Raw genomic sequence first — 22,072 nt, 5'->3', positions numbered from 1 at the left:
TCTATGATTCTATTACTATTGGTAATTGCCAAAAAGAAACAATATGCTACTTGGATATAAGAACAGAAAACAGTATCATAATGACAGGACTATGAGGTTAAGAAGTCAAAACAACAGAAGTAATAATTACCCAAATGGTCTAAATAAGGAACTGTTAAGTTGCCATCAATAATTATATTTAATTTTAGTAAAATAAGCAGTAATATTTACCACAGATTTAAGAACTATTTCTTGGAGAAATGTATGACCTAGAAAAAATTTTATCTTTTATTCTCGTTGGGAAACCATCAATCATCTGTTTAATCAGCTTGTTGTAAAGCTACATAAAACTGTTTCCCAGTAGTCCTTAATGATCTCAGTAGAGCCTGTCCTATGCTCTTCTTCCCCGCAATGAATCCCACACACAGAAAACACCCCAAAACATACATATTCCATACCTTCACATACCTGTCTCTGCCAAAATCACCATCAGTCCCATCACAGTAAATAGCTTGCCAATTATAAAAACAATAAGCCAAACCCATTTTTTGGTGCTTTTGAAACAAAAGAAGTTGCATATTAAATAACATGGTAGATTTGTTGACTGTTTGAAAACGGTGTGTATACATATCTTGGTTAAGGTGACAGTGTGGGGATGTCATTCCTGAAATACTCCGTGGTTGGCATTCAGCAATCTCAGACGCTTGCAAATTTGCAAATCCTACAATGTTAAATTGTCGAAATGCCACCATAGCAGTTTTTCTTCAGTTGAATTGACCATTTTTTGCTAGCAAGATTCTGATTATTAATAAATGGAGTATGATCTTTGCACCAGCCTGCTTAGCACAGCCAGAAACCAACAGCCAGAGAAACTAAGCTCAGGGGAGAAAGCATGTGATGTGATATTGCATGGCTTGGGAATGAAAATCTTTAACGGATTAAGGAGGGTTCTTACAGTTCTTAGGATGTTCCCCAAATGTTGATTTGTAATCCACATTTAAAAATAACAAAATTAACTTTTTAATTTGAAAATGTAAAGCAAAATAAGTCCATGTTCCCCTAGGACTCTAGGCATTTTATATTAAAATTAGCAGAAAGTGCATATTTATCTTTAAAAACCATGCAAAATAGCAAAGCTAACTAAAGAAGGAAAAAAAAATAACAGGTTTTCAGGGTAGAAAGTTGCAAATATTAATTAACTTGCTTTAAAGCTGACATTGAACTATGGGAGCATTCAGGGTCTTTATTTACCCTTCCTAGGACATTTGATATCAAAAATACATATTTAAGATTTATTGCCACATGGCCAAATAAGCCATATGCTTAGGGCTTTGTATTTTTTTACCCTTTTCCATCTACAAAGTTAGAATTCTCTAACATAGTGGCATCCTAAATTCAGAACAACAAAAACAATCGAAATAATTTTTAAGACTGATTTTTGATCTACCCTGAGGTTATCATAGTGAGGTTTTGTTCTTTGCTTATTTAAAATGTAAAGCCATGATGACCTCCTACTCACTAGATATAAGAAATTGTGTATTTATCTTTTAAAACATTCTTCCTCTTTATATTCTTTATATCGAGAATTACTGAACAGTGAATAAAAAATATAAGCAGAGTAGAAGGTTTGTACCTTGATTTGTGGGGTTAGAAGGCCAGACTAGCTTTTTTTTTTTTTTTTTTAAAGATTCCATTTATTTATTTGACAGAGAGAGACCACAGGCAGATAGAGAGGCAGGCAGAGAGAGAGAGGGAAGCAGGCTCCCTGCCGAGCAGGGAGCCCGATGCGGGACTCGATCCCAGGACCCTGAGATCATGACCTGAGCCGAAGGCAGCGGCCCAACCCACTGAGCCACCCAGGCGCCCCCCAGACTAGCTTTTGCAAATATGCCAGGTTTGGGAGCCATGGCTTTGTTTTCATTCTATTTTGGTCTTATAGGAACATGGGAAAAGAATAAAGTATAGTCAACTTTGCATCACCACTGGTATAGTTTATGGTATAATTTTATTAAGCTATAATTGGCATATGGTGAAGACCGGCTTTTGGAGGTAGGAGGGAAAGCGGGAGACTTGAAGAGGTGCCATTTATTTAAGGCAGAAGCTTGGGTCTCTGTTTCCAAACATTGTTGACAAATGATATATCCCATAGAACTGTCGTGAAGATCCAGCTATGAATTTGAAAAGGTTTTATAAATTCTAAAACACCAGGCATATGTGTTGCTGTTATCAACTTTGGACTTGTTCTTTTTGTAACGAAGTGATAAAATAATTTCCTGATAGAGTATGGATTTATCTCTGTACCAGAATCCACTACATGTTTAGGATAAAATAGGGTAAGGTTTTATAAACTGCCACAAAATGTCACAGGGTGATTTGCATTTTTGGTGATTCCATACATTGATCACTGAGTAACCTTCAGTTTTCCAAATAAAGAATGAAGAGGGTGGCTATGACATTTGTAATCATCTACAGGAAAGCGAATTGTTTAAATTCCTCACGGTGGATAGACATCAAGGGTAAATCATGATGTCCATATTTCTAATTTTAAGAAGCATTGGGGCGCCTGGGTGGCTCAGTGGGTTAAGCCGCTGCCTTCGGCTCAGGTCATGATTCCAGGGTCCTGGGATCGAGTCCCGCATCGGGCTCTCTGCTCAACGGCGAGCCTGCTTCCCTCTGTCTCTGCCTGCCTCTCTGTCTACTTGTGGTCTCTCTCTGTCAAATAAATAAATAAAATCTTAAATAAATAAATAAATAAATAAATAAAATTAAGAAGCATTGAGGGTATCTGTGGATGTTGAGGAGCAAACATGGTTTTACATATAGAATTAACCATAAACTTTCACACCACAATCCCAAATTCTCCAGATGACGGCAGAGGTCTTATTAGACGCTATCACCTCAGGATCCAGACATTCATAGAAGGAAGATAATGTTATGCTACACGTAATATACAAACTGGGCATATTGGAGGAGCTGGAATAGTGACCTTTGAAAAAAGGATGAATTAGATCCTATATGCCACAGAGTACAATGTGGCTTAGTGCTTAAATAAGGATGACCTGTGACATATACTCCTAATTCTCGCCTCTTAGCAGTTGACTTTAGTATTTCTAAATAAGCTGCATAACTCATTTTTTTTTTTCTTCACACAACATAATTCAACCCAATATTCCCTGTAAACTAAACGTGAACCAGTACTGGAGATTTTTAGGAAGGTTGAAGAAATCTGAATGCTTATCTAATGCTGCTTTAACATAGTTTTAAGAATTGGACCATGTTCAGTGGGAACACACAAGAAGATCTGCTGTCAAATATTCTTTGAACTTTGAGATGAGGAACGTATGGAAGTACTCACTGTACTCACTGTGGGGAACATACAGATGGCCACAGAAACTACAATGATGTAGTCTGCTCCGGCTACCAAATCTGAATGCTTTCCTCCAAATTTAGATTTGAAAACTCGTTTTTAACAACAGATTTTTAAGATTTATGAGTTGCAAATATTTTATTTTTCTTCCTGTTTGTTTTCTGAGTATTTTTAAATTAGTATAATCTTACTCATCTCTGGCTTTGTAAATAATTAGAGTGAAAAGGCAGTAAATACTAAAAACACTAATAAACCCACTGTTCCTAAGTGGCAATACCATTTATGTTCCAAACTCGTCCTTGTGAGATTTTTTTTTTCTATGTCTTCTATATTTCCTTTTTGAAATTTAGTTTGGAAAAGAGAGGGAAGCTGTTATATTATACCAGACAAATACCATCACTAGGGAAGTAAATTAATTTTTACAAGGCTTCTGGAGTTAATTTTTATCATATTTTTTAGAGTGATGTACGAGTAAAATAGGAAAATGCAGAACTTGGTTTTCTCAGGCTCCAGCTTGCTTTTCTGTGGGGGTGTGCAGGTCCAGGTGTGAAAAGGATGATGACTTTGGACTTAGACCTTACGTCCAGTCTTGCAAGGCATTCCTGAAATGGCTCCCAACTCCACACACCAAAATGTTCTGGGAGCTAGGAGGTAGGGGCACTAGTTTTCTCACTCATGCCTGTCCTAGCCAGGATGGAAAATTCATTCTGCTGCTGAGGAGGTCGGGAAAGTTGTTTGTCACAACATACCCACGTTCCCAGACACAGCATCTTACTTGCCCTCTGCCATTATACAGCAGGAAGTGAAGATGTTAGGGGTGTCTCTCGCTAACATCTGCTTTGTTATTAATTCATTTTGCCTGCATCTTTAATTTAGGGTGACAGCCGCCATCCAAGACCTTGGATGCCATCCCTCTCAGTAACCAAATACCACCCATGTGTGGGGGCCGTTTCCTTTCCACAGCTGTCTGTGCAGAGTCTCCACAGTGTGCCTGCAGCTGGGGACACACGGTACACGCCCTGATGGCTCCCTCTCGCCTTGCTTTTGCAGCTGGCGCTACGTACATCTTTGGGAAAAGCGGAGGCCTCATCCTCTACACCTGGCCGGCCAATGATCGGCCCAGCACGCGTTCGGACCGCCTGGCCGTGGGCTTCAGCACCACCGTGAAGGATGGCATCTTGGTGCGCATCGACAGTGCTCCGGGCCTTGGCGACTTCCTCCAGCTTCACATAGTGAGTAGCAGGCCTTGGCCTGGATTTCTTTGTCTTTCTGCTGGTGTGAGTCGTTGAGCCAGATGAACGCAATGGAACGTTCTAGATGGACTCAGGAAAGGGGCACATGATTATAAAAATTGCCTACATGTGTTGGAGCCGTAGCCCAGGGTTAGTCTCTGTGTCAAGCCTCTTTCGTCCCTTTAGATGTGAATCTTGATGCCCGTGGGGTACTTTGGGAATAAACTATGAGAAACACTTTCAGTCCAGACCCTCTTCCCGGCTGTGTGGTTTGGCCTGTCGTGAAATGTTTAGCAGACTGCCTGGGTGTAAATGAGAGAATTACCTGGTACTTTGCCTGAACCTGGTGCAAGTAGTAAGACTTGGGTCTTACTTGGGTCATTACCACCCAATGACTGCCTATGCTAGGGGTCAGCAAAGTGTTTCTGTAAAGGGCCAGACAGCAAGTATTTTGGGCTTCACAGGTGATAAATTCTCTGTGAGAGACCCTCAGCTCTGCGGTTATGTGAAAACAGCCACAGATAACATGCTTTTAAGAAATGTATGTGTCGGGACGCCTGGGTGGCTCAGTTGGTTGAGCGGCTGCCTTCACCTCAGGTCATGGTCCCAGTGTCCTGGGATCAAGTCCCACATCCCACTCCTTGCTCTGCAGGGAGCCTGCTTCTGTCTTTGTCTCAGCCAGCCACTCTGCCTGTGCTCACGCTCTCTCTCTCCCTGACAAATAAATAAAAAAAAACTTAAAAAAAAAAAAGAAGAAAGAAACGTATGTGACTATATTCCAGTAAAAATTTATTTTACAAAAACAGTCTGCAGGGGGCCTGGGTGACTCAGTTGGTTAAGCATCTGACTCTTGATTTTGGTTCAGGTCTTGATCTCAGGGTTGTGAGTTCAAACCCTGCTTTGGGCTTCACACTGGGCATGGAACCTCCTTAAAAAAGGAAAAAACAAAAAAGCAGTCTCTGGGCTCTACTTGGATGACCCCTGCTCTAGGCTGCAGACTTCCTCATACAGGTGTAAAAACCGAGGCCAAAGTGGGCAGGGCAAAAAGGAGATAGCACAGTCAGCCAGGATTGCTCTATTCATGTGTATTGTATATCCAACATTTTGCTTGTATAGCTAAGCCCAACAGGACTGCAACCTCAGTCACTGCAGATTATTAAGAACACAGTGCAATTCCAAGAAATTAAAATGATTTGGAGGAAAAAATTATTTTGTTATGAGGATAGAAAATATTTTTATAGCAACAATTAACCCATTTTATCACCTGTGCGGTCTGCAGTTAAGAAAGTAGGCTAAGTAAGGATATGATTCTCATCCATAAGTACCCAAAGTACAGCTACCAGGAGCAAAGAGAGGAATTGTTCTCATTAGTTAGCAATGACAAGGCCAGAAAGAATGGATTTAATTTGGAGCAATAAGAATTCAGTTTAAATAGCAGGGGGAAAAAAGCAGTTGCGAGGAAAGATCAACTGGGGATTACCACCAACCTCCAAAAAGGAGGAAAAGGAACATTTTCCTGGGCATCTTTGGATCAGAGTCTTGCTAATGTGCTGGTCTACTGAGGAAGGCAGAGAGTGGGATTTTATTGCTGGTCTCCGGGGCTGGCTGAAACCGCCAGCAGCCAGTTCAGCCTGCCAGCGCTGCCCATCTCCAGCACCTGCTCTTCCAATGTGCCTTGGAAACAGGAGCAGCTAGAAGTGTAAGGCTTGAGCCGGAAGCCTGTCCGGACTGAGTGGGAGCCAGAACCCTGCAAGAGTGCAGGGAAAGGCTGGTTAGGAATGATCACCTTTAGGATGTGAAAGAGGGATCTTGATGGAATTGTGAACCTTTATGCTTTCTCGGATGCTTCAAGAACCATATGATCCTATGAGCCTGAGCTTTAGCATTTGAGAAAGTCATGCCAAGGAGCACAGAGAAAAGCAGCCATCATTTGTATGGTTTATCTTTATTTGGCCTCTTAAAAACCACCATAATTTACAAAACTCAGTGAGATTTATGCTGCATATAACTTAATGACTATTTTATGGCAGCTATAACTAGGCTATTATTACCAGCTCACTTACATTTTCACGGTGATTTATCTTCTTTTTTTGTTCGGTGTGACTTACTAAGAAAAATATGATTTGGCACAGCCATGAGCATCTCCTCTGAATCAGATAATACGCTACCAGTTTAGCCATTTCTCCCCATTCGTGTTTTAGAGCATCCCTACCTTGAAGAGAAATGTTTCTTATTTTCTGAAAGTGTACTAAAATGTTTTGTTTTCATAAAAGGGATATGAGGATCCTGGGAATTTCTAGGAGGAACCATAGCATTCTGTTTTAATATTTTTAACAGCAAAAAAAGAATAAATTTTGCATCAAAATGTGTAGACCCATTTGGGTCCTGTGGACTTTTCTAGTGATGTGATATCATTGCTTAACCATTCTAGAAAACCCCAACAGATTGCTTTTATCAAGGGATGTCATCTGACCTTCTTAGAGAAAAGATAGACAGCTATGAGGTGGAGAAACCATATCCTTCTGGAATAGTCCAGACATGCTCATGGCTCTCTTGAGAATGGGGTCACTTCATTGGTCTAATATTTAAAAACTGTTTTTTATTCCTTAGTGAATTTTCTCTGACGTCTACCAGAGATTAAAACAAAAACAAAACAAAACAAAACCTGTGTGACTGTATTCCAGTCAAAATTCATTTATAAAAGAAGCTATGGGCTATACCTTGGTGACCCCTGTCCTAGGTTACAAACTTTTTCATAGAGACGTAAAGAAAGTGTGATAAAACCTGAGGTCTGAGGTAGAGCAAAGGGAAGGTTCCTTACCACACTCAGGAATAAAGGAATCCAAGTAGATCAAAAGACTTGATTCCAAAACCTGCTTCTTGTGTTGGACATTGACATAAGTGCACCAGGAACACGAAGCCTTAAATACCGACTAAGATACTTCTGCGTGACTTAAAATCTGTAAACCATGGATTTGTTTAACGTGGCTTGTTTCCTTGTGTTAAAGAACATTGCTCAAAAAGAAAATAATTTAAGGAAATAATTTAAGGAAAGTGGAAAAGGTTGGGCAGGAGGCAAAATGATCTGTCCCTGCTTGAAGTTTACCTAGAAGAGAAACCCACCAGAGAAAAAGAGGAAGTGAAGGCAAACACAAAGAGGAGAGGGAGGCAGGGTTGATCCCAGGGGCAAGGGGAGGGAGGGAGCATTGGGCTTGGGGAAGAGGACCTGTCCTGTTGGAGATGTGCTCCCAGCAAGGGGTCATACATGGGCAAGCGTCATTCTTCCAGTGGCTGTTGATTCTGGAAACAACTAAGAGTACTTTGATGCTCTTCTGGATGATTTTCAAGCTCATAAGTTGCTCAAAAATAAGTATAAACTCAGTAATCAGCAAGTGGCTGGGCGGGGAGAGGGAGGAGGGGGACAGGTGCATGGTAAAGAAAGAGGGGGAGGGAGAGGAGAGAGATTGAGAACCTGTATTTTATAAGCTGGTACTGAAGGCAAGTCCTAGGAATTCCTGAAAGGTTTTTGAGCCGCAGTAACTCTGTCATTGGAACAAGCCCTTTTCACCACCCATTTAGTAGCCTATTTGAGGGAAGAGAAAAATGTTCTTCCAAGAACACCAAGGAGTCTGACCCTGAGGTGAGCACCCTCTCTAGAACAGGCCTGCTTGCTGTGGAGTCCCCGGAGCAGGAATGGCAAAGAGCCTTCTTCTTGTTTGCCAGCTCTGGGGGCCTCTCACTTGGTCACTTTGAGCTTTACTGTGGGTGGAGAGACTTCTGAGAGCAGCAGGCAAATGCAGCAGGCAGGAGCCCCGGTTTCCAGCAGGCGAGTCTGCCCCCTGCACCGAAATGGGACTTTGTGGATGGATGGATGCTGTATGGATGACCCTTGCTCTAGGCTACCTGCGATCCTATCCTTGAACTTTCCCGCTTCTTTCCCTTTGTCATCCTGAGATGCCCACAAGTTAAAAACTCTTTAGGAAAATTGGTATCTTCTTAAACTCCTTCTCCACTGGAAGCCCTTGAATCATTTGCTAATTGGTTCAAAGTTGTTAGTCTTGGTATGATCCTTCTCATACCAGGCCAAGGTCAGCTGATCGAACAGAATTTGAGTTTTGTGTGGAGGGTTGGGGAGAAAAGCGTGATAGATTGGGGGGCATATGACATTTGGGTGGATAGCAGGAGGAAGGTTGAGCAGAATGAAGGCATTAGTGCCTCCGGGTGAAGAATTGGTGTAAAGAAAGGGGCACCAAGACAGAGATGGGGTCTGTGCTGTAGGTAAAGGATTTTTTCCCCATTTCAGTTTGCTCAGACTATCTGTTGTTCTGGCCAAAAGACCAGAGGCTCTTCTCTCTCTCTCCCTCTCTCTCTCTCTCTCTCAGAGGCTCTTCTCTCTCTCTCTCTCTCTTTCTCTCTTTCTTTGATTCTTTCTTTCTCCCTTTCTTTCTATTTCTTTCTTTCTTTTAAACTTAATATCTTCCGACTCACACAGGGCCTCATGGTGGATAAGTAGGCTTTGACAATAAGTGTTGAACAAGACAAGAAATAGATCTAAAAAAAAAAAAAATCAGAGAAATCCAGGAGATCTAAAATAATTTAGAGATGGTTTGCTTCAAATTAGCTTACATCTTCATTTTTTGGTTCACACTTCTATGATGCACTATTTTCTGTGTCCATTATTAATCATAATATTAATGAAATCCCAGATGAAAAGTGTTTGGCAAAGACAAGAAAATCTGGGGCGCCTGGGTGGCTCAGTGGGTTAAAGCCTCTGCCTTTCGCTCAGGTCATGATCCCAGAGTCCTGGGATCGAGCCCCGCATCGGGCTCTCTGCTTGGCGGGGAGCCTGCTTCCTCCTCTCTCTCTCTCTGCCTACCTCTCTCCCTACTTGTGATCTCTATCTGTCAAAAAAATAAAATTTAAATTTAAAAAAAAAAAAAAAAGACAAGAAGATCTTTGCTCACAGTATGTATGCATGAAATGAAATTCCGTGGAGGGACTGTGTCTTAGGGCAGAGGAATTTGTAAGGAAATATCACTTCAAATATGTTTCCTCCATTGAAATCTATTGTTGAGGAATTAATCTGCTCAATATTTGGAAAGAAACCACTATTATATGCAAGTGACATCTGCCTGTTGACCTCCCATGTAGGCTCTATGAAGCCGTGTCATGTTACACTCAACCTTCGTTTATCCGATCAGGAAAAAATTGAATAGGACCAGAGAAAGGATTACCATGAAGTGCTTGCTATTCTCTCATGAGACTCTTGACAACCTCCTTTCACCAACCTACAAAATAGAAGGTCAGGCATAACTGGGCAACAATTAGCTTCTCTTTATGTAGTTAATACAGGGCGTAAAAAAGATATGCTATTAATTTCTTTCTCCCTGCGTGTAATTTACAGTAAATCCTCTTGGATTCATTTTTTAATTATGAACCTTTCAGGAACAGTGAAAATTTATGTGTCAGGGCATCTGTTTTGTTTGACAAGAATCTATAACCTTCTCCAGCTGTTTCTCTCCTGACTTATAATGTAGATACTTGGATAAAAGAGGGTAGGAGAACAGAGAGGACCACTGTCCTGATTTACCCCCTTTTCATCATGGCCGAGTATTCTTGCAAAAACTGTCCCCCCCACCCCAAAATAAAAGGCTGACAGTAATCTCTCAGTGCCATATTTGGGGAAATAGAATATTTATTAAGTTCGGTATGTATGGTATTGTTTTTCTATAATTTACAGCATTTGGAGAGACTCCTGGAGAATAAATCGGAGCAGAGCTGAATTATGATAAACGGTCTGTTCCTCACATCTATTGCATCTATAAATTGCTGGCCCGGATGCTTCATTTGGCTGTCTCTGCGTGAGATATTTACAGGAAACCATCAACATCTGCTGAGTTAGTCTTTAGTGAGCTTGGGTGGGGAGGTGGTACCTTAGATTTGTGTCTGGATTCGGCCAGTGGCAGAACTGGGTTTGACTTAAGGAGCTGTATTTGGGGGAGTGTGCAGAGGAGTACAGAGGAATGCTGGCATTTCTGAGACTGGTAATGCAAGTAGAGAGGGAAAGAACAAGAAAACAGCAAAGGTGTCCAACAGATGCAATTTTGTTTCCCACAGAGTACTGTGCACGGCAGGTTGGCTCCGTATTCCCTTTCACTGCTATTTGTTCTTAGTGAAAAAGGCCTCTTTGGATTTTCTGGGCTTAGGAGCTTTTCCAGATCATTAGCCACTTCTGTGGAGAGGGCCTGCTGGGGATCTTCTCTGCAGCTTCCAGCTTAGCCGTTCCATCCCGGCAGAGTTGGAGAAGAAGGTGGGAGAGGGGAGTGGAAGCGGGGATTTGATGAAGTGAGCCCTTACACAGGCTGGACCAGATGCAGCTCCCTGCGTGGGGGTTGGGTGTATTCTCTCCAAACTCAGTTAGTCCCAAAGTATTTCTATCTAAATTCTGTTTATTTTGATGGCACACTCGGTTCCGAGGGGCAGCACACCATCGTGGAACAATGGATTTAATTTGAACTCAAAAGATGGGCATTTGAGTGAGCTCTTTGGCTGTAAGCAAGTCATCATCTCCCTGGCCTTCACCTTCTTCTTCTTTTAAATGGGAACAAAAATACTGAACTATAGGGTTTTCCTGGGGTTCAGATGGAATAAAGTATTTAGGAGTTGTTTGTTGTGGACAAAAAACTGCACAAATGTAGGATGGTAGTTTCCTTGATGACATATCCGAATAACTTCAATAGAGGGAAAAAAAAATGAGTGAAAGGAAGAGCCTCATGGTAAATATTTGTAAAAGCCTGGAAAGACTGTTTCTGAAAACAAATTCCTGTTGAATCTGATTGAAAGCACTTGTTTCTGAATTAATCAGATTTACAATCGAGACTTTGGGGGTGCTCTGTAGGCACAGGGTGAAGAAGCTGAGTCCCTCTGAGCGAGACCTGGTTAGGTCAGTAGCATATGACATGGAGCTTCCTTGGCATGTCATTGTAGGGCATTTTGTCGTATAATGACACAAGGTGATGCCTTGTGCCTCCACTGCCCTTCAGTAGAATGTTCCAAACGGCTCTAACCTCACCAGCAAATGTGTAATTCACATTGCCCTCAAGGTCCTTCTTCACTTGTATGAATCATGGAAAATGGAAAGATCAAAGATCATATCTTGCCAAAGAGAGAGAGAGGAGGAGGACAAAGCATATGCAAATAGTAGTAGCATCAAGAGAGCAGAACCTTTCTAGGCACCGATAGTATGAAGGAGGATTGAGGCCCACCGTGGGCATCAGATAAAGGCATAAACAGCCTGGCCCTTTACTTGGGAATTAACAGAGCCCAGGGAGAGTCCTTGCTGCAACCAGTGTTCTAGTGAGGGTAGAGCCAGATTGAGTGAGGATGAGAAACTGCCGTTATCAAGTAAACTGGAAACATAAAAGCACATATACAAGTAAAAGCATTTTATAGACTTTGATTCCTGAAAATATGCAGGAAAAGTGAATGATAATTTTAGCATATAGGTAAAATGTATAATAATGCATCAAAAAAATCGAGCTGGCAAAATGTATAGAAAATATTTCACGGGTGGTAAACAATGATGAGAAGCCAAGGCCAAATGGCCCTGTCTCATTTATCATTATCCACTAATCTTTTGCTGTTAACTGATAACAGTTATGTTTCAGAACCCACAATGCATACCTAAGAAGAATTTAGAAAATTTAGGATTCAGAGAATTTAGCTCATGAACATCAACTTGTGTATTTAAAATGAGTGTTTTTCTTATGTGCCAGGCAAAGTGCTACATTTTGGGGGATACTGTAATCAGCATTGGCTAACAGACTTGAAAGGCCACAGTAATTAAATGATGAGATATTAGGTTTCTGCACATTGTGAGATGATGTATATAACACACTTGGTTTGCTCCTGGCATATAGTGAGCTTTCAGTTATGGATAGCTTTTAATATCATTGGTACTTTTTTATCAATTAAAAAATTTTTAAGTCAGAGGAAGCCATTTATTTTATTTTCCTAAATAACAAATCGACTTTAATCAGGTTTCTGAGATTGCAACTTAAGTGATGTAAAATTCTAAGGAGAAGTCAGGATGCTACTGATTTAAAGCCAACCTCGTGGCTTACAGCCCAGATTACTGCAGTTACCACACAGCTGAACAAGTTGTGAATAGCAGAGGCTTTTTAGACATGTGAATTTGAAGTGCGGCAAGCCAGGCAAACTCTAGGTACCATCAAGTGAACGCTGGGACTCATATGACTTCATGGCAGGCCTACCTTAACGCTGTCGGCTGGATGCGTTATCTCATTGACCAACCACTTACACTGTTCCTAGCCATTACTCCTGGAGTATTGTTCACTACAACAGGGCAAGAAATAGCTCATTGACTCCCTGAAGCTATAGATGATGGATTTTAGATCCCTGACTGCATTCAGAAGGCATGGAAGCTCAGCGTATTAATGGGGGAATTCATTAGCCACCTACTCTATACCATCATATGCTTACATCCTGATGCTGTCACTGCCGCTGTTTCAACTTGTTAGTGTGTCCCTGATAGATGGCAGAGGGAACTCTATGACTGTATTAGCCTCAAAGAGAGTTCTGACAGCCAGACCCATCTTTTCCCAGCCCAAGATGATACCTTTAGAGCCTGGAATCACTCAAGGACATTTAGATAAGCCCTGTTGATGGATCAAGCTAACCCTTCAGCCTAACGTCATTTCATACTCAGGATGACACAAGATGATTGACAATTAAAGTCTCTTATTCTGTTCTTGAGTCCTTAGTTAACTGCTTTAAATTTGGTTTATTTTTCTACTCTGTTTTCTATAAAATGGCATGTAATTTAATGACACAGATGATTATTTCCTACATTTACTTAAGACCATTAGTAAATCATCTTACACTCCTACCATTATTATCACTTATACCACTAATATCGATTGACAAAGTACCAGGTACCAGTCACTGCGTTAGAATTCTGTTTACATCATTTTATTATGAACTCACAACGACTCAATGAGGTAGTCACTATTAATATCCTCACTTTATGAATGAGGCAACTGATGTTTAATGAAGCTAAAGAAATTTCCCAAGATAGCACTGAGCAGGCATTCAAATCCAGTTCTGACTCTTAATTACTATTACACTCCTAATGAAAGTTTCAGAGTAGAAAGTATAGTGGTGATCATTTAATTCAACACGTATTTGTGGAATAGCAATTTATTTGGGGTTGTGTTGTAAAATTTAAAATCAAGGAGGAAAATAAAAATTGTACAGGTGGCTGTTTTCAGATAGCATTGGGTAGATTCCAAGGACAGTGAGACTAGTACAGTTTATAGAGATGAAGAAATGAATTCAGACAGGGTGGGACAGATTATGGTTGCTGGAACCTGAAGAGGGAACATGCTAGATGAAGATATCCAGCATGAAGAACATGCTAGAGGAAGATTCCCTCCTCAAAGGAGGAAAATATGGGCTATGTTCCCAAATCTGTTAGGTGTTCAATTTGACCAGAATAAATCTCTTGAGGGAAAAGGCCAGCAGTGTGGAATAGTTGAAAGAGCCTATGTTTTAGAGGCAAGTGGTTTGTGTTTCAAGATCTAGTTCTACCCCCCGGCTAGCTCTCTGGCCTTGGATGAATTGACTGCTGTGTAAAATGGAGACAGGAAAAGTAGTAATACCACCTTGCAAGTCTGTGTGAAGATGTATAATAACATATATGAAAATGCTTAATGACTAACTGTTTCATGCCAAATTCATGATAGTTAAGGCTTCAGTTTTGTTTGCGTGTTTTCTCTCAAGGTACTTCAGGCCCATAGTGAGGAGGACTTGAATGCCATCCTGACAGATTGCTTCTTAAAGTAATGAGAAGGCATTGAAAGTCTATGAGCAGAAGATGAAATGTCCAAAGCTTAATTTTCAGAAGGACTACTTTGGCTCTGTTGAAAGAGAGGCTTTGAATGGGTTCAAGGACAGTAGATAGTAGATTATTGTTTAAGTAGTCCAGGAAAAACATTTTTAAGGACTTATTCTGTGATGGTGATCATAGGAAGGTAGTAAAAATGAAACAAAAGGATAGTCATCCCAGAGAGAAAATCAACAGGTGTTGCCATCTGGTTGGATGGAAAGGGAGGGAATTAAGGAATATCTAAGAGACTGGGAAGGTTAAATTTCATTAACAATAACAGTAAAAACAGGGCACAAGTAAAAAAAATGAATTTTAGGATAAGGCAGTGAGAGTCTGATGTTAGTGATCCAACCCATACATAAGGCATCTGAGGGTCAGTCTAGAGAGTTCCAGTTGGAAATGCATGATGAACTCAGATGCAAGACATGGGCAGAAGCAGGGACTTGAAAATTTGCAGCCTGAAATGACAAGGGAAACTGAGACTTGCTAAGATCTAAGAGGACATAAATGAGTAGAAACTTGGGAAATACGTACATAAGTTTCCAAAATGCAGGAGGAAAAGAGAGGAAGCGAAAAAGAAAAAGCTAGAGGGTCATAGAAAACCTAGATGGTGAAGTGTTACAGAGATCCAGAGGATTCAGAGAGGTTTTTCAAACACAAGTAGCTGTAGAGCTAATTTTTCCATACCTTTCAGTCACACCTCTTTTATGTGCCATCCATTTGTTGGATGCCTTCTTTCTCTTTTTTTGGTATTTATTATAGCATGTAATCTTTGTCCTTCTGGTCTCCTCAGTAGTCATTGTGTGCTTCTCTTAGTAGTTGTCAATGGCATTGCTAACTCAGAGTCAGAAGACTCCACCAGCTAGCAGTTATCTTGTGTGAATGGTGAAGAAATATACACTATTCTGCCAACCTCATTGTATTGTGGGGAAGATCAAATGAGATAATGCATGTAAATGGGCCCTGTTACTATTGATAGATCTACAAAGAAGATAAGATCATTTTCATAATAATTTATGTGTGCCTACCATCCAGCAAAGCTCTTGGCATCTAAGAGTTTGTTGTCGGAGACCTGGAAATGAGAACCTAAGCGAGGCTAAGGTGGTTGTAGTTTTCAACAAGAGGGTTAGCAACCAGGCAAATGGCAAATCAGAGCCAACATGTGAATGGCTCAACTGTGAGAGCTCACAAAAGGCTGTGGTCTTCCAATGCTGTTTTCATCTGGTATATGTCTTTAGAACTTACACCTCACCCCTTGGAACATCACTTTGGGAGAGGCTGTTTGGATTTCAGGTCGTACTGCAATTTCCCACCAAAGAACACACTCCCTGATTCCCATTGATCACCTTGTGCAGGTGAGGCATAGAGTCTGATTACCCTTATCATCATTTTAGCTTGGATAGCTACAAATGTTACTAATGGTCATAAAATTATCCAGCCCTTTCTCAAATGCAAAGTACAGTACGTAGGTTTAGTAAATCCTTTCGAAATAAACTCTACTGGTTGATTTCTCATTGCTACAAACCCACATTCTGACCTGATGGCATGCATACTTTTGTAATCACTCCTGCATTTGCTGTTTTATTCATTGTCTAGTCACTGTGCAAGCTACTTTGTGTATAAGAGCCCATTCACTCTACAGTCCTCACACCGCTGTCCAATGGGCGAGATTGTCTCAGTGTTAGAGCTTACGAAACTAAAGCTCCAAGGAGTAAGCAGCCATTTGTTCCTCATCTTCAGGAAAGGAGAACAGATGAGATGGTTGTGTGTTTGATTCTAATGTCATACATACTGCTTTGGATAATTACCTATTTAATATTAAAGTCAGATGTGGTGAATTTAATAGGGCCTGTGACTTTTTTTTTTTTTTTAATCCACACAGTAAAGAATGGTAAACAGAAATAGAGGGATGGAGCCCAGCATTTTGGCTAAAGCAGAATACATAATTGGAATTAGGTCACTTTGTTTTGGGATTCAGAGAAACTCTCTGTTTTACATTACCTTTTATTGCTTCCCAGTATTTGTTTTTGTCTCAATGGCATTAGGCACCCAATTACTCCCAAACCACTTTCTTAAACATCCCTGTACAGAATAGGCTTGGAAACTAATCTGAGGTTTTAAATGCAATATGGTGCTATAAGAAGCTCAGAGGTGACTTTTTTCCCCAAATTTTAACACAAATCCTTTCAAATGTAGTATATCTGAGCAGAGATTACTAGATAAATGCATTCTCATATTTTAGGTGTGGTAAATGCCATATTAGAAGTCTTCAAATATCCCTGCTTGAAAACCCTAACTGATCTCAAATAATACAGAGACACATTTAGTCTCCCTGCAGACAGTATTTAATTTTTATATTTCTAATTTAAAACCAGGTGGAAGTATTTTCACAAGAGCTCCAGGCTGTTATCCACTGGCCTGTTAACTTCTAACGTCTAGTGGGAGAACACAGTCAAAACTTGAAAGGGAGACCTTTACACTGGAAATCACATTTTCTTAGAGTGGGAGCAGATTCCATTCAACTTGCCCCTGACTTGATGCCTAATTCCTAAGGCTAATAGGCTTTCACGTTTGCTACTTAGATCAGCAATACTGGAGCTGGGTTTGTTGCATGGCTAAACAGCAACGCTTAAATTCAAGACTAAAGTGTGAAAGAGGAAAATGAGCTTGGTGCGACATGTTGCCCAAAGCCCTGTGAAGGTGCTTTGGGGGAAGTCCTTGACTACCCCAAAGCAGCTGTCTTTAAAAATAAGACAAAAATCTCCCTGAGGTTTAGTTGAGAATAAGAATAGGGGCACATAGCAAGAAGTATAACATGACAAACGTGGTTTTAGAAAAAAGGGAGGTGGGAGGAATAGATTTGCTGAGTTAAAATTAGCCAGGCAGGCAAAGATTACCAGCCTATTTTAGTGAAAGACGATTCATTCATTTATTTATCCAACCAGCTGCTACTATATGTCAGGTAAATTCTAGGACCTGGGGATACAGGAGTAGATAAGATAGACAAATTGCCTGTTTGCATGGAGCTTACCTTCTAATGGGTACAAGCAATCAGAACCTGGGTTCTGTAGAATTTGCTGAAAATGCAATGTCCTATATATTTAATTAATTGTCATATTAACAGATTGGCAAATCCCTACCAAACTTTTATTTCCATCTTTGTACTCTTCTCGGTTTCCCAAATCTGCATGTGAACCTCTCTTACTCTTATAATCAAAGAGCACAAAGGGCTCTCTCACCAGCTAGTTCTACTGAGACCACCATGAACAACCCACTCTAGGTTGTTTCCAGTACCAAAATGAAACAAAAAGGAGTAACATCTTTACCCTCCATTTCTGTGCCTTTTTCTTTGAAATGACTGTGGCCATTCCAAGTGTTTTATTTTGTAATCATGCAGGACGCCTTCAGAACATCCATCTTTATTTTACAGACAGCAAATTGCTTGAGGCATCCAGACAGTACTAACTGAGAAGAGGGAAAAAAAAGACAAAGACCAAAATCAAATGAAAACTCACCCTCCCTGGGAGATAGACTGCACTGTTTCCAGTATATTCTCTAAGCCTGCTTATACCGTCCCGTCCACATATTGACCTAGGGCTCCCAGGCCCCACACCCAGTCGATGACAAGAGCAGCGCCTGCGGTTACAGTATCAGTACAAATTAGGTTTTCCCTTCACTTCACTGAATGCCACAGGAAACAGAATGGGACCACATGTTTCCCTTTGATTCACACCCAAACACTGCAAAACACAGAGTGTGCGCTTCCTTCTTCAAGCTGTGTGTGTGCGTTAAACACAGGCAAACATTGGACTGAAATGCAGACACAGTAAGTCAGCTCTGGGGAACACCATTCAAGTCTTTTTTCTAAATCTTGATCTTTTATTTGAGCTAGGTCTCTGCAGAGACTCTGGGAATGATTATTTTACAGTGATTCTCCAAAGAACAGTTAAATGCGTTTCATCCAAAATTGGGGATACACCATTTTGTAACAGACCCCCTTCTGGAACTGACCACCTTACCAGAAGCTCTTTCCTTCTAAACAACAAGATAAAACAAAACAAAACAGAAACACCCACTTTATACAGTAGGTGTGAAAGAACATAGAAGGCTCTATGGGAGACTTTTCCGTATCTTTCCACAAATTGCTTTTTTGTAAAAAGTGAGTGTTTGATATGACTATTATATTAACCACAAATTATCCTGGGTATGAATCCCAACCTTAGCAGGAAAACCAAACTTCTTGATGAGATACATATCTTCAGCCCTCATGTCTCTCTCCAAGAGGACAAGGGATTTTGTGAAATAGTGAGGCTTGACGCCAAATCCTCTGCATGTGGTTTTGCAACGTGAGCTGGTCAAGATCACAGAATTGAGAAAGAACCGTTCATTTAACCCAACAGCAAAAATGTGTATGTGTGTGTGTTTAAGAGCCCACCCGAACCACACTCTTCTGTGAATTCATACTCCATTTCTAACCATCAAGAGCCACCTTATAAACTTAGACTGAGACTTTCTAGATTTTAGAAACTTAACCATTACTTTTCACATAGCACCTTCTGGAAACAAACTTCCACTAAGTTTCTGTGTGTGCATAAAAAGTCACCACTGTGTTCTCTTCTGTCTTCTGAGTAGACGACGATTTGATTCCCTCTCAGAGGGAGTTTCCGCTGTTCCTGATGACTGACAGTGAGGCCAGAGCTCGCTGTGTCCTCCTTATTGGTCATGAACCTGGTCAGCATGCTTAGATTCCTGAGCATACACAGGGCAGCTGCTTGGGGCCATTGAAAATGGAACTACTGCAATTGCTTCAACACTTCCTCCCTTCCTGGATCCATCAGACGGAAAAAGCAGGAATGAAGTTATTTTCTTCCTCTGTCTCCCCGGTCTTTAGCAGTATAGTACAAACAAGCCCACTTCTTCTTGGAGCCCCACCAACATGCTATGCCTGGTTCCTGATCTCAGACAAGGAGTCCCTTGCCTTCAATGTGAGAAGTTTAGAGAATATGCCCAGTTAGTGTCCCTTGGGCCTCATTCAATACACAAATATATTTTAAAATTCAGATGCTTCATGTACAACTTGAGACTTCCAGTTTCTCTTTAAAAAATCAGAAGGTTCAGCTATACTGGGCCACTGTTCCAATGTGGCATAAGCCAGCTGGAGACAAGGGACAGTCGCCATTTTTATGGACATGCCATTTCTAACCACTTGTATCCTCCACCCTCTCTCGGCCACACAAATCGTTCAGCATCTTCGTTCATCCCCTCGGGTGTCCCACACCTGCAGATCTTAGATATTCCGAGTTTTCTCACACGGAAGTAGTGTTAACAGTGTGGGGTTGTACCTTTGCATTTTATACATAAACTGAGCTCTCAAACATTTTCGTAGACACATGCTGAATTTAGAAGGGTCTAGAAGTTGACCTTTACATTGCTGTCCTAAGGGCACCTGTTTGCCCTCTCCAGAATATATGGGGCTCACATATCTGTTTCATAGATATAACCTGGTATTTAGCATAACACATTTAATGATTTCAACTCAATGGCTCACTTATTTGTGCTCTTTGAGAACATTCATACTGAACACAGAATGGTAATTTATAAATGAAGATTTCATTAGTGTTTCTGGGAAAAGTTGGGTGTCATTCTTAAAATATGACATTTCATATAATATGCATAAAATAACATGTTTTTCTATCATATTTTAATGCATAATTTTACAACATTGGTGTGTCAGAGTGTGCTTAACTATTTGCCTCTAATTTAGAGTCTTCACACAAAACTCCCAATTACTTAGCTTTTTCTGAAGAGGGTCACCTTTTAGGGGTACGTCTGAGAGCTCTGTATTGTCCTAAGAGTGAAAGGTGGTTCATGATCGAGGAACACATTATTAGTCCCGGTTTCTTACTCGAGAGCTTTGGGCTGTCTGGATCAAAGTGCTTCAAATGCTTCCTCCCGGGTTACTTTTCCTGTTTCATTCCTCAGGTAGTCAAGAATTTCCCCACTCCCCTCCCACCTGTACTACTCCTGACAATTTTACCTAAACTTTTTCTTCCATTGCTTCAGGCCATTGCTTCCAGTCATATCATCTTCTGAGACTATGAATAATTCTTTCCCTTCAATTATATTGTTACCTTGAAGGTATTTATAGGCTGTGATCTAGTCCCCTGGAGTCACGGCTTTGCCAGACGTTATAAATTTAGCTCCTCCCGCCTTTCCTCCTATGTTTTATCTTCCAGCCTTTGTAACATTGCTTTTTTTTTTTTTTTTGAGCCTATCTTTGTAACTTCTCTGATATTTCAATATTCTTCCCAAACTAAAGAGGTCAGAATAGCACATCATATTCCAGACATTACTGTATCTGAATACAGAGAGGGAAATCGAGTGAGAGGATTACTTCAAAATTGAACTTAATCTATTTGTGACACAGAAAAATAGACAGAATGGTAGAGAAAGCTAACAGGGCACTGTCAACATGTTTCATGTATTTTAGCGTACTGTAAGGATAATCACAGAGGCTTTAGAATAAATGATGATTTTTTTTTTTTCTGAGAGAGAATGTCTTGATTCCATTGGGCACTTGCACCTGTCCTTTAGAGTAATATTTTCCTTAAAAACCTGGGCTTCAGATATGGTTGTGTAATAAGATGCACTTTCTCCCCTAGTACACATGCTTTTAAACCAGTATTATCATTAATAGTGTTGTTGCTGTTGTTATTGTTGATATCATTCCTGCCCCTGTGGTTTAAAATTAGGAAATGGCATTAAGCATTGAATTTTAGGAAGCAAAAATAAATTGCAGCGTGAACCACCTTGGTACTAGCTCTAAGTTCTAGTCCAGGTCCACAGGCATTGGTAGGATTCCACCAATATGGCAAATTGGGTATAGCCTCTGGGGAGCGCTGCAAAGAGCCAGGCCCAGCTTAGCTCTCAAGTGTCGTAGCCCCCAAACATTTTTGATAGTCCACACACTGGAAAAAAAAATTAACCGTGCACTACTTATATTTGTGTTTAATGTTGTGTGCACCCGTGCTAACCTGTTGTTCATATTACGAAACATACAGCAACATCAGAATTTCTAAAAGTGAAGATTTCAAAAATAGACATTCCAGTATTTTTGGCCATAACCCCAGTGAACCCACCTTGGCACTTCCGGGGGATGCTCAGCCCACTTTGGAGATGCCTGCTCTGGTGGGGATCTCTGTACTGATAGAGCGATTGGCCAGGCTCAGCAGCTTCTCAGTCAGAAGTCCAGAATGAATGGTTCAAGCCTGGAGGGCATCTGAGAGGCTGTCATCCAAACACTCATCTTAGAGGTAACCATGTGGAGACCCAGAGACTTACCTACCGAGGGTCCCAGTTGGCTAGTGAGAAGGCTGGGGGTAAGACACAAGCCTTGTGGTTGTCAGATTGTAGTGTATAAGGAAAATGCCTGGTGTTCTGTTTCTGGTAGAGTTTGAGGAAGGTAGAGACTGAGCTCCTGAAGGCTGGAGAAGAGGGTGGGGTAAAGGGTGAGGTATCATTTGCCTATGTGGTCTCTGATCTCTCGTGTTCCCTCCTGTTGAGCCCTCTCTACAGGTTCTCTATCTG

The 22,072-nt window shown here is 40.8% G+C and overlaps 1 protein-coding gene across 31 annotated transcripts in view; it reads left to right on the top strand.

Moving 5' to 3' along the window:
• The window catches only part of NRXN3 (neurexin 3), a 1,600,055-nt gene that overhangs the window by 1,228,914 nt on the left and 349,069 nt on the right, over nt 1-22,072 (top strand). For all 31 annotated transcript variants that reach the window (XM_046009334.1, XM_046009311.1, XM_046009316.1 and 28 more), the window contains one exon: nt 4,397-4,578. In XM_046009334.1, coding sequence (XP_045865290.1) covers nt 4,397-4,578 — 182 coding nt within the window. The remainder of the gene's footprint in view (nt 1-4,396; nt 4,579-22,072) is intronic.

This window comes from Meles meles, chromosome 6, assembly GCF_922984935.1.
Source record: "Meles meles chromosome 6, mMelMel3.1 paternal haplotype, whole genome shotgun sequence".
NCBI classification, from domain to species: Eukaryota; Metazoa; Chordata; class Mammalia; order Carnivora; family Mustelidae; genus Meles; species Meles meles.
This window is presented reverse-complemented; position numbering and strand designations above follow the sequence as displayed.